The sequence below is a fragment of the Musa acuminata genome, chromosome BXJ2-3 (assembly GCF_036884655.1).
Source record: "Musa acuminata AAA Group cultivar baxijiao chromosome BXJ2-3, Cavendish_Baxijiao_AAA, whole genome shotgun sequence".
In the NCBI taxonomy this organism is placed as follows: Eukaryota; Viridiplantae; Streptophyta; class Magnoliopsida; order Zingiberales; family Musaceae; genus Musa; species Musa acuminata.
Window position 1 is genome coordinate 35,049,084 of NC_088340.1, and position 12,647 is coordinate 35,061,730.

A 12,647-nucleotide genomic window follows, 5' to 3' on the forward strand; every position below is an offset into this window, starting at 1 on the left:
AACAACCGTCACATCGCGTCGTAACGGTTTCTGCTGTCGGATATAGCGTTGTGATGGGTCTATAAAAACCCTGTGAGCGCCCGCGTTTGTTGATTCCTGTCTGAAACCTCCGTCGGGTTCGTCGAGTTCATCCCCAAATCGAGTCTCTCTCTCTCTCTCTCTCTCGCCTGGTGCAGCTCTCTGCTCTCCTTCCACCCGCGAATTTGGAGTCAAAACCAGTCGAACGGAACCATTGTCGTCTCTGTTGCAAATTGTGTTCAGGTATTGTGCCCTTTACTACCTCGTGTTGCTGCGATCCTTGCTTCCTTCTTACGGTTTATGAGTTGTTATTGTTGCTGCTGATATATGTTGATATTCTGCTTGCTTTTGTTAATTCTTATTAATCAACAATGGTTTCAGGGTATGTCACGTTTCCTCTGCGGAGATAACAGTGTCATCTGATGTTACATTGTAGTGAACTCACATAAGACTGGAAATTTGCTTGTCATTTTGAATCATCCTACCTGATTTGATTTTACCTTATCACACAAATGCCCAGAACAGATGAATTATAGTGAACCATTTTCTGGAATTCAATTTGTTTGCCTATATTACTTCACTATGTGCTTTAAAATTGTGGTAATTGTTATATATATATATATATATATATATATATATATATATATATATATATATATATATATATATATATATATATATATATATATATATATATATGTGTGTGTGTGTGTGTGTGTGTGTGTGTGTGTTTTAGCAATGAATATTTCCTTATTATGATTGGGTAGAGCTTACAGTAGTGAGGGACATGATCCTCATAAAATAGAGTTGACATTTAGTAGTGATTTCACAAGGACTAATTACATGATGTTTAGTAGAGTAATTTCACAATGTTTCTTCAATAGTAGGATCCATCGAAGTCAGGGGCATGATGCATAAGGGTGGATTGTTAAATTCATGCTAATTGGTGGGAGATACTAAGGATGTAATTGAATTAGATTTGAATTAGCTTGTTAAATCTTTGATCATTTATTGTACAGTTGTGACAAACTTTGGGCCGAAGATTTTAAAATCAAACTTGCTGTTTTGCATTCGAGTCAAGCTTTTGTGGACTTGTAGAAGACAAGCAGGTTCGTTCTTATGCAGCTTGATCATCTTATCTCAAGTTGAAATTGACATTGGGACTAAATCTACTCAAACTTGCACTTAACTTTTTTTTCAATTAAATTCTAGACCACAAGCTGGCATCAAATCTGTTCTCTTTATGATGAAAGTTGAATTTATGACCTGTTCTATTTGTAACTGCTTTTATCAATCATTAGTGTAGGTTTTAACATTCCAGGAAGCAACCCTATGTCATTATGATTTATGTGTAGGATTTATTGTGTTATATGGTTAACTATTTTGACATATCACGGCAGAAAAACTACTTTGTTTTCTTTTCTGTTTTTGAATAAAATATGTTACTTTTTTTTTATATCTAAAGCTTAAAACTGCATGCATAATGTATTCAGAGTATGTCACAATAATGAGGCCAGATCAAGATTTATCAAATGATACTTCTATTAACAGCAGATGTAAAGAAGCTTGAGAAGATCTGTGATGTTCTCAACTTGCCTACTAATGTTCTCTCTTATGTTTGAAATTTTCTTCTTCTTTCTCTAGGACATCGCCTTGGATTGTGTCATTCTCAAGTTGACAACATAAAAATTAGTGAGGTTCACGGCATCATCGGCAGATGAAAGATGTCACCAAGGTCTTGTGGAACCAGTCTTGCATCTCTCAGTTGCACCTCATGGAAGTCAAGGTCACTAGCAAGACCTAGGGAAAAAGGAGCAAAGCTAGTAATGATGTCATAGATCTTAAAACTTGCTGACGATTGCATTCTCCATTGCTAGTGATTGCAGATATTTCTTGGTGGAAGAAGACATGCAATTCCATGAGTGTCAAGTTTGAGGTGTTCAAAATTTCTTGTCTCTCAAGCGAGTTATCTAACTGGTAGCAGTTCATTTTCAGCAATCAATTTTTGTTAACAGCAATGATGGCAGTGGGTACCAAGCGACTCTTCCAGGTCATTGCCGTGGTTGATACGGCGTTTGATAGTTTTCATGATGCAACACCAGTTTTACTTCTCTCTGGCAGATCAATGATTCGAGAACTTCAAAGAGGAAGACTTCAGGTTAGATTTTGGTTCAGAATGGGGGTGAAAATTCTTTTAAAATAAATAATAATAATAAAGTTTAAGTTTATGAATATTTAAGTAATCTTAAGTATATTTACAGAATCGAATCAGTTTTATTTGATCCGATCGATTCATACGGTTTATCAAAAAATGGATCGGGTCGACTGATTTATTTTATTTTTTAATATAATCAATCCAATAAGTAAATCAGATCCAACTAACTGATTTGATTTGATCCTAATAACTATGATACGTAGAATTGAGAGCCACACAACAATGGTGTGTTGTGTTATCATGTCATTTATGTTAAAAAAAGGAAAACAAAAAGAACAAAAAAATCTTTCTTAACATCTGGATCGTTAAACTTATTTATCTTCAATTTTAGGATTAGTTTGTCTATCTCATCCTGTTTTCACCTTACATATGTTCTGACTTGAAGTGTCGAATTTCTCCCTTGAATACATCTTCGTTGCCCCTCTAATGTGGATGACACGTCAGTATCAACAATTTCCAAAGAGCATGTTATATAGCCTTTGTATTTGTGTGTACTATTACTTCAGTTTCACCAAGTCATGCATTGAAGTCAAATTGAATTATTTTAATATCTTACTGATTTGTGTAGTGACGTGTCGATTGTTGCTCCGCATCCCACATACATCGAACCTGCACAGAGCTGAGACACTAAACAACATGGTCAAAGATTATTCCAGGAAGCAACATTTTAATGTCCTTCATATATCCAATCCATTAGCATTAGCATTGCCTGTAATGCGTCTTGTTCGTCATATTCCACAGTTTGTGGGGGCTGCTTCCATCCATGGTTCCCTTCTTCCTCCCAGTGCTACCATTTATGATCTTGGTCTCTCCTCCTGCTACTGTGAGTGCTCAGAAACAGACCAACATCAGTTTGGGTTCCTCCCTCGCCGCCTCCGATGGTGCTTCCTGGTCCTCCCCCTCCGGCCGCTTTGCCTTCGGGTTTTACCCCAAAGCAAAAGGGTTGGCCATCGGAGTCTGGCTCACCACCACACCAAAGAAGACCGTGGTGTGGACAGCTAACCGGGACGATCCCCCCATAACCGACGGCCACTTGACCTTCGATGGTCGGCTTCTCTTGAGTGATCCCAGTGGGGTGAAGGCCCTGTCACAAGGTTCCGGGACGGCCGCCCTGGCGGCCATGATCGACACTGGGAACTTCGTCTTGTACAATTCCGATGGAGCGATCATTTGGTCTACTTTTAGTTCTCCCACAGACACGCTTCTACCTGGGCAGAACCTGTTATCGGATGGCCAGCTTTTCTCCAGCGTATCGGAAGCTGACAGGTCCACCGGGAAGTACTGGCTGTGCAACCAAAACGATGGCAATCTCGTGTTGTACCCTGTCGGCACATCCAACCCCGACGATTCCTACTGGAGCACAGGCACCTTCGGGAATGGCTTCCGGTTCACGCTTATTCTTAACAGCACTGGTTTACTGTACTTATACGACAACAGTGGCTATTCCAATAACATCAGCCAGTCCAAGGTTTCTTCTGGTTCTCAGAGTGGAACTCAGGTCTACTACCGGGCGATCATCGATGTAGATGGAATTCTCAGGCTTTACTCTCACAGCTTCTCCAACAATGGCAGATCGACGACAAGAGTCGAATGGGCAGCACTGCAGGATCCTTGTTTGGTGAAAGGTGTGTGCCCGCTCAACAGCTTCTGCAGCCCGAACGCCGAGGAAGAGCCCGTTTGCTCCTGTCTCCCTGGTTTCGACTTCGTCGATCCAACCCAAAGCGCACTTGGTTGCGCGCGGAATTCATCAGGAGATTGCAGCACGAGGAGCCCCGATGTTGGGGACGAAGGCTTGACCGTGGTAACAGTGAAGAAGACGACGTGGTCCAACAAGGCTTACTCCATTCTGTCGCCCATGACGAGCATGGATGCGTGCAGGGCCGCATGCTTGAACGACTGCTTCTGCGAGGCGGCGTTGTTCACGGGTGATAAATGCTGTAAACAGACGCTTCCTTTGAGATATGGGAGGACCGGCAGCAACGACACGCTGCTCCTCAAGGTCAAAGCTGCAAGGAAGCAAGCAGTGGTTCACGAAAGGGAGAGTAAACTGCGTGTTGACGTCTTGGTCGTGGGTGTAGTTCTTGCTGGCCTCTCAGTCATCGTCTTCGCCATATCTGGATATTGCTTCCTTGAACGTAAAAGGGCTGCAAGATACATGAGGACGCCAGAGTCTGATAACTCTGGTTCTGATGATTACAGCACGCTGAAATCGTATTCTTACGGAGAGCTGGAGAGAGCCACAGAGAACTTCAGGGAAGAGCTGGGCAGGGGAGCCTTTGGAACGGTGTTCAAGGGAACGGTTTCCGATGGAGCAAGGGTGATTGCTGTGAAGAGACTGGAGAAGATGGTCGAGGAAGGAGAGAGGGAGTTCCAGAGAGAGGTGAGAGCCATTGGCAGAACACATCACAAGAACCTGGTGCGATTGCTCGGCTTCTGCAACCAAGGCTCGAGTCGACTGCTGGTGTACGAGTACATGAGCAACGGCTCGCTTGCGGATCTCCTCTTCAAGGCTGAAACCTGGCCGACATGGCGAGAAAGATGCAGGATCGCGTTGGACGTGGCCAGGGGATTGTACTATCTGCACGAGGAGCTGGAGAACCACATCATCCACTGCGACATCAAGCCTCAGAACATCCTCATGGACGCCACCGGGACCGCAAAGATCGCCGACTTCGGGCTGGCCAAGCTGCTGATGCCCGACCAAACAAGAACCTACACGGGCATCAGAGGAACCAGGGGGTACCTCGCGCCGGAATGGCACAAGAACGCGCCGATAACAGTGAAGGCCGACGTGTACAGCTACGGAGTTGTGCTCTTGGAGATCATATGCTGCAGGAGGAACATGGAACTGGAGGAGGCCGGCCTGATAAGTAGATGAGATTTCCCTAACTGTTGAGGAAATCTCTCTACTCTGTTGAGGGAAATCCTCTAACCCGTTGAGGAAACTTCTCCTTCTAACCTGTATATAAAGACGGAGGATATGTCAATAACATTCAACTTCTTCTTCTACAACTCATTTATCTCTTTATTTTAACATGGTATCAGAGCCAGCTCCTCTTGGCGACAGCAGCATAGCCAAGCGGCCACAGTAGCACGCTGCCCGGAGTCATTGAAGAAGCATCAAGACACGGATTCAGAGCCAGTGCTAACCGGTCTTGCTTTTCTTCGCCGGCCTTGCTCCCTCTCCTATTTGCTGCCTACAGCAGACACTCTCCTTCGCCGTCACGCAAGGAGGAAAACATTCTCTCCTCAATAGCAGTGAACGGCGAACAACGGTGTCTTCCTCCTCAATAGCGACGAACGGCGAACGACGGTGTCTTTCTCGCGTCTTCCTCCTTCGCTGTCGCAGCCACTTCCCGGCCAGCAGCAGCCGCAACCGCTGCATCTTCCTTCCTCTATCGCAGCAGCTTTCATTGCCACTTTTCTCTATACACCTAATTGCTACAGATTTCTCTCACTGCAGTTTCCTTGAGTACTGCTGCAGATTTTTGCGGTCATTTTCCGGCGAACCGCAGTCTTGAGTACCGCTGTAGTTTTCGCAGCCATCTTCCGGCGAACTGCAGCCTCTACAATCTGCTGCAGCAAGCAGCAATCCACAGCAGCAAACTGCAGTCTTGAGTACCGCTGCAGTTTTTGCAGCCATCTCCCGGCGAACTGCAGTCCCTACAATCTGCAGCAGCAAGCAGCAATCCACAGCAGCTGCCGGCAGCTTTTGGCACTGTTGTAGATTGCTCAATCTGCTACAGCAAGCAATCTATAGCAGCAGCCCCCTCCCTCATTCTCCACCTTGTGTGACCTGAGTATCACACAAGGTTCGCTGCCTTCTTCTAAAAAAAAAAAAAAAAAAAAAAAAATAGTCTACTCTGATGGTGGTGGTGAATATCAAGCCCTGGCGTCTCATCTCTCAGCTTGTGGCATTCAACACCTCAAGTCTCCTCCACATACTCCTCAACTAGTTGGTTCTGCCGAACGCAAACATCGGCATATAGTAGAAACTGGACTCACACTTTTACATCAGGCTTCCATGCCTTCAACTTTCTGGACAGCAGCCTTTCAAACTGCTGTCTACCTAATTAATCGGATGCCTACACCAGTTCTACAACACCAGTCCCCCTTTGACACACTGTTCCACAAACCCCCTAACCTTCGTAAACTCCGCGTGTTCGGTTGTTTATGTTATCCTTGGTTACGTCCCTATACCTCTCATAAGTTAACATCCCGATCTTCTCCTTGCGTCTTTATTGGTTACTCACTTGACCATAATGCTTTCCGCTGCTATAATCTCCACACTCACAAAATCTTTGTATCACGTCACGTTATCTTTGTTGAGTCTAACTTTCCTTTCCAAACCCTTCCATATCCTGCCATACGGACCACTTCACTATCTCACTGGAGTATACCTTCGGATCAATCGGACGAGCCTCCCATGTCTTCGTCTACTTCCTCCCCTCCTGATCCGCACTATATCACTCCAGTTCAACACTTGCCCGTTTCCTCTGTTCCTACTCCACTCCACTCTTCTCCAATTGATGGGGCAATATGTTCCGAAACACAACCATCCTCTTTACCTCCTTCTCGCCCAAGTGCCCCTGACGTGTCTCCACTTGACCCGGCTTGTGCCACTGATCCTCACCCAACATTACCTCCTAATCCTGTCATCTCCAATCATCCTATGACCACTCGCTCTAAGCATGGTATTTTTAAACCTCGTCAAGTACTTAACCTACAAGCTGTCATGAATTCCTCATCCCCCAACATTGAACCCACCACCTTCACTCAAGCCCAAAAATCTCCGCATTGGCGTATTGCCATGAGCGAGGAATATAATGCCCTCCTCCATAATTCAACATGGGATCTAATTCCTTTTCATCCTTCACAAAACATCATCGGGTGTAAGTGGGTCTTTAGAATTAAGCGGAACCCAGATGGCTCAGTTGCTCGATATAAGGCACGCCTGGTCGCCAAAGGGTTCCATCAACGACCTGGGGTTGATTTCACTGAGACGTTTAGTCCTGTTGTTAAACCCACTACAATCCGGCTTATCTTGAGTCTGGCTACCACTAAAGGCTGGCAATTACGACAATTGGATGTTAATAATGCCTTTCTACAGGGATCTCTATCTGAAGATGTTTTTATGCAACAACCCCCCGGTTTTACTCATCCTCAGTATCCACAGCATGTTTGCAAACTTCGGAAAGCCATTTATGGACTTCGTCAGGCTCCGAGAGCTTGGTACACTCAACTTAGCTCATTTTTGACTTCTGTCGGCTTTCTTAACTCCAAATCTGATGCTTCGTTGTTTCTGCGACATCATCATGGAAACACAATGTATATTCTGGTATATGTGGATGATATTATTGTCACAGGTAACAATCCCGCCAGCATCCAAGCGTTCGTCAAACAGTTGGCAGCTCGATTCTCGCTTAAGGATCTCGGACCCTTGAGCTACTTTTTGGGCGTCGAAGCTACCTTCACATCTTCCGGTCTCCTTTTATCACAACGCAAGTACATTCAAGATTTGTTATTAAAGACAAACATGCAGGATGCAAATGCAATTACAACCCCCATCTCTACTAGCGGTTCTCTCAAATTATCAGATGGAAGTCCTGCTACGGAACCCACTCAATACCGCCAAGTTGTTGGCTCTTTACAATACTTAGCTCTCACGCGTCCAGACATCTCATTTGCTGTGAACAAATTATCACAGTTTATGCAGCAACCATCTACTCTACACTGGTCTGCGGTCAAGAGACTTCTACGATATCTTAAAGGGACTCTAAATCATGGACTCTTTTTTCGTAAACACTCTCCACTTCGTCTTCATGCATTTGCCGATGCTGATTGGGCGGGCAACCTTGATGATAGAACATCCACATCGGGGTATATTATATTCCTTGGTGCTCATCCAATCAGTTGGAGTTCTAAGAAGCAAAAGACAGTCGCCCGGTCTACAACTGAAGCTGAATACCGTGCCATTGCCGCTACCACTGCAGAACTCAATTGGATCACGAATCTTCTCCGGGAACTCAACATCGATTCCACTCCTACAATATATTGTGATAATATTGGAGCTACCTATCTGTGCGCTAATCCGGTATTCCACTCCCGCATGAAACATATTGCTATTGACTTCCACTTTGTACGTGATCAAGTTGTCCGCCGTCAACTCCGTGTTTCTCATGTTCATACAGCTGATCAATTGGCCGACTCACTTACGAAGCCTATAGCTCGTAAGCTGTTTGCATTACATCAGTCCAAGATTGGCCTCCTTGATAGGAGCACCATCTTGCGGGGGCATGATAAGTAGATGAGATTTCCCTAACTGTTGAGGAAATCTCTCTACTCTGTTGAGGGAAATCCTCTAACCCGTTGAGGAAACTTCTCCTTCTAACCTGTATATAAAGACGGAGGATATGTCAATAACATTCAACTTCTTCTTCTACAACTCATTTATCTCTTTATTTTAACACGGCCATGGCGAAACCCTTCTTGAACTTGCGTATGAATGCTTGGTGGATGATGAGTTCGGAAGGTTGAAGAAGGACGAAGCCATGGATGAGGCGGAGCTGGAGAGGATGGTCAGAGCTGGGCTTTGGTGCGTTCAGGAACAGCCCGTCTTCCGGCCTTCGATGAAGAACGTTATCATGATGATCGAAGGGCATATGAAAGCGCCTCTGCCTCCACCGCCGGCATCCTTTTCATCTTAATAGCGTGCCCGTATACACTCTACGGTACAACTTAAGAGACGAGTCAGATTGGAAATATAAACACGATAATTAGCTATGTAATTATAATTGTCATTAGCCACGTTGTGGAGAACTCGACGAGTTTATAGCTGGCTTCAACAACCGTCACATCGCGTCGTAACGGTTTCTGCTGTCGGATATAGCGTTGTGATGGGTCTATAAAAACCCTGTGAGCGCCCGCGTTTGTTGATTCCTGTCTGAAACCTCCGTCTTGGGGTTCGTCGAGTTCATCCCGAAATCGAGTCTCCCTCTCTCTCTCTCTCTCTCTCTCTCTCTCGCCTGGTGCAGCTCTCTGCTCTCCTTCCACCCGCGAATTTGGAGTCAAAACCTGTCGAACGGAACCATTGTCGTCTCTGTTGCAAATTGTGTTCAGGTATTGTGCCCTTTACTGCCTCGTGTTGCTGCGATCCTTGCTTCCTTCTTACGGTTTGTGAGTTGTTATTGTTGCTGCTGATTTATGTTGATATTTTGCTTGCTTTTGCTAATACTTGTTGACCAACAATGGTTTCAGGGTATGACACGTTTCCTCCGCGGAGATAACAGTGTCATCTGATGTTACATTGTAGTGAACTCACATAAGACTGGTAATTTGCCAGTCATTTTGAATCATCCTACCTGATTTGATTTTACCTTATCACAAAAATGCCCAGAACACATGAATTATAGTGAAGCATTTTCTGGAATTCAATTTGTTTGCCTATATTACTTCACTATGTGCTTTAAAATTGTGGTAATTGTTTTATATATATATATATATATATATATATATGTTTTAGCAATGAATATTTCCTTATTATGATTGGGTAGAGCTTACAATAGTGAGGGACATGATCCTCATATAATAGAGTTGACATTTAGTAGTGATTTCACAAGGACTAATTACATGATGTTTAGTAGAGTAATTTCACAATGTTTCTTCAATAGTAGGATCCATCGTAGTCAGGGGCATGATGCATAAGGATGGATTGTTAAATTCATGCTAATTGGTGGGAGATACTAAGGATGTAATTGAATTATATTTGAATTAGCTTGTTAAAATTTTGATCATTTATTGTACAGTTGTGACAAACTTTGGGCCGAAGATTTTAAAATCAAACTTGCTGTTTTGCATTTGAGTCAATCTTTTGTGGACTTGTAGAAGACAAGCAGGTTCGTTCTTATGCAGCTTGATCATCTTATCTCAAGTTGAAATTGACATTGAGACTAAATCTACTCAAACTTGCACTTAATTTTCTTTCAATTAAATTCTAGACCAAAATCTGGCATCAAATCTGTTCTATTTATGATGAAAGTTGAATTTATGAGATTTCAAGGTCATAAACAGATTCAGTTTTTTATAATGTATAAAACATGTTGTGTAATGCACAGTTACTTTGATTAAAAGATTGATCTAAATCTTCATAAATATCATTGAAGAAGATAAAAGAGTTTTTGTTGGAAAAATAGTGAAAGAATTCTAGTAGTCTTTGAGTTGGTCTGTGGTGATACTCTTTGTGGGCTCAGATATAGAAGCATCCACCGTAGCTTCATAAATATTTAGGCCTCACCTGTAGTCAAATCTCTTATTCTTTAACTTTTTCTGTGATGTGTATTTTTCATTTCAGTGCTCATGAAATCAAAACAAGAAGACATTTTATCCTATTCTAAATAAAGAACATTTAGTGGATTTCAGCAATTGCCTTTAAGATTCACTGATGTAGCTGTTGCTCATGTTTCCCTCAGAAAATATAAATGAACAATCTCGGTGTTCAAGGATGCTCAACAATGTCTCAATGTCGGTAGAAGATCAAGAAGTGATTTATTGATAAGAAGAGAAAAAGAAAGAAGAAAGAAAGAAAACTCTTGTGGATTGCCTTCCGAGCATCATCAAATCTACAAAAGAACAAAGATTGGAAATTGGATTATTCCCAAAGACAAAAGAAACCGAATCCTTTTGTTGTTCACAGGTGTAGACATCTCAGATTCTAGCTAGCAATGCTGAGATCACGTTCAAGTTTCTTCATCTTTGCTTCCTGCTCCTTGACTGCCATGGTAAGAGATCTCACATCCAATGCTTCAGATAGTTCTTTTTGACACTCTGACTGCAAAGATACGGACATTAGACCTGCCTCAGTTAATCTGATAAGACTTCTTTTTGATGATTAAATCGGTTCATATCAGCAAAGAACAGATCGAATGGTTGGCCAATTTATACTACGAAGAACTATCCAAACTAAAATGAAGTATAGATGTTATAGTTAAATGTTCTGCATGTGAGATTGAAGGACCAAAACAGACGGTAGTCATTTCTGTAGTGCAGGGATGCATGCATGTATGAGGTGGAAGAAGGCGAACAAGAACAGGAGACCAACCTACCTTTTCCAGGAGCTGCGCTCGCTGCTCCATCTCCTCCTCCGACGCCTCCTGCTTGTGGATCACCTGCAGAACGTAGAGCAGGTGGGAGTGGAGGAACTCCTCGCAGTGCTTCTCCAGCGTGCACTGCGGGAACGCGGACTGGCATCCGATCTGGTAGAAGGGGCAGTTCATCAGCTTCATGGGGCAGACGGTGATGCAGTGCCGGTCCATCTCCCGCCGCATGATGCTCTCCGGGCACTTCTGCTCGCAGGGGAGGATCTTGAAGGGGCACTCCGCGTCGTGCTTCTCCCGGTGGGCGGCGGAGAACTTGACGCGGCACCCATCGTTGGTGCACTCCGCGATCCGGAAGCCGCAGCTGTCTCTGTGCTCCGCCAACTGCTGCTCCGACTCGAACTTCATGGAGCAGTGGTAGGCGTTCTTGAAGTCGACGTTCCTGAGCAGCGTCTCGGCGATGACCTCCCGTCGGTCCATCGGCCAGAACGCGTTCGTCTCCATCTCCTGCACGAAGTCGTCGATCTTGTCCTCCCGGCTGTCGCTCAGGATCCACGCCGACACCCGGCTGAAGAAGTTCCGCTTCGAGCGGGCGAACTCGTCGACGATGTCGGACACGATGTCGGCAGGGTCGTCGGAGGCCTCCTCCGACGGGTCTGCGTTGCCGTCGCCCTGCGCCATGGTCTCCGCCACGAACGTCTCGCTCCTCGGCGTGATGTAGTCCACCATCTCCTTCCTGATGAGGACCGCCACCGTGGCCGGCCCCCGGAAGAGGCCGGTGGTGTTGTCGACGCAGGCCCCGGCCAGCCCCGGGTTCAAGAGCTGCGCGATCTTGTGCACCGTCTCCTTGTCGCACTGGTCGCAGCTAAACGACAGCACGTCCTCCTTCACCGGCCCCGGATCCGGCAATGGCAGATCCATCGTGCCTTCTTGTCCAGCTCTCTGATTGCCATCCACTTCTTCTGAGACGCAACACAAATCTCAGCATTTCAATAACAAGTAAGTAATCGTGAACCGAAGCCAATTTCTAATACAGCAGCATTCATTACCTTCCTTCTCCATCATCGTCTTTAGCAGTCGTTAGGAACAGATCGGGGCGGGGTTAAAGGTTTGGATGTGGGAAGAGATCAAGGGAAGCTTAAGAAGGGAGGAGGCGGGGGATGGTTGGCAGTCCGCGAAGGGAGGGAGGGAAGGGGAGGGAGATGAGGCCGTTGACTGTTGGGAACAGATCCTGTTTACGTGCTCCCCAAAATTGAGATCGTTATGACGGAGAGACGCGTTTCGCAGGCTGGCCGAGCCATGCAAGATTGGCATGGTTGACT

General features: G+C 44.8%; 2 protein-coding genes across 3 annotated transcripts; one reads left to right on the forward strand and one right to left on the reverse strand.

Annotated features, from left to right (window-relative positions):
* The first annotated feature begins 121 nt into the window (after positions 1-121).
* Positions 122-5,245, forward strand: LOC135607897 (G-type lectin S-receptor-like serine/threonine-protein kinase LECRK2). The gene is made up of 4 exons (XM_065100095.1): positions 122-261; positions 1,038-1,127; positions 1,663-2,176; positions 2,802-5,245. The coding sequence occupies exon 4, from the start codon at positions 2,997-2,999 to the stop codon at positions 5,109-5,111; it is 2,115 nt and encodes a 704-aa protein (XP_064956167.1). The 5' UTR covers positions 122-261; positions 1,038-1,127; positions 1,663-2,176; positions 2,802-2,996; the 3' UTR covers positions 5,112-5,245.
* Positions 5,246-10,752: 5,507 nt separating this feature from the next.
* LOC135607899 (uncharacterized) lies at positions 10,753-12,532 on the reverse strand. 2 transcript variants are annotated; one of them, XM_065100099.1, is made up of 3 exons: positions 12,375-12,532; positions 11,335-12,287; positions 10,753-11,060 (listed from the first exon to the last, which is right to left on the reverse strand). In XM_065100099.1, the coding sequence occupies exons 1-3, from the start codon at positions 12,388-12,390 to the stop codon at positions 10,944-10,946; spliced, it is 1,086 nt and encodes a 361-aa protein (XP_064956171.1). In that variant the 5' UTR covers positions 12,391-12,532; the 3' UTR covers positions 10,753-10,943. The 2 variants fall into 2 exon arrangements, with proteins under 2 accessions (XP_064956171.1, XP_064956173.1); XM_065100101.1 differs by having other exon boundaries at positions 11,335-12,284; positions 12,375-12,476.
* Positions 12,533-12,647: the final 115 nt, after the last annotated feature.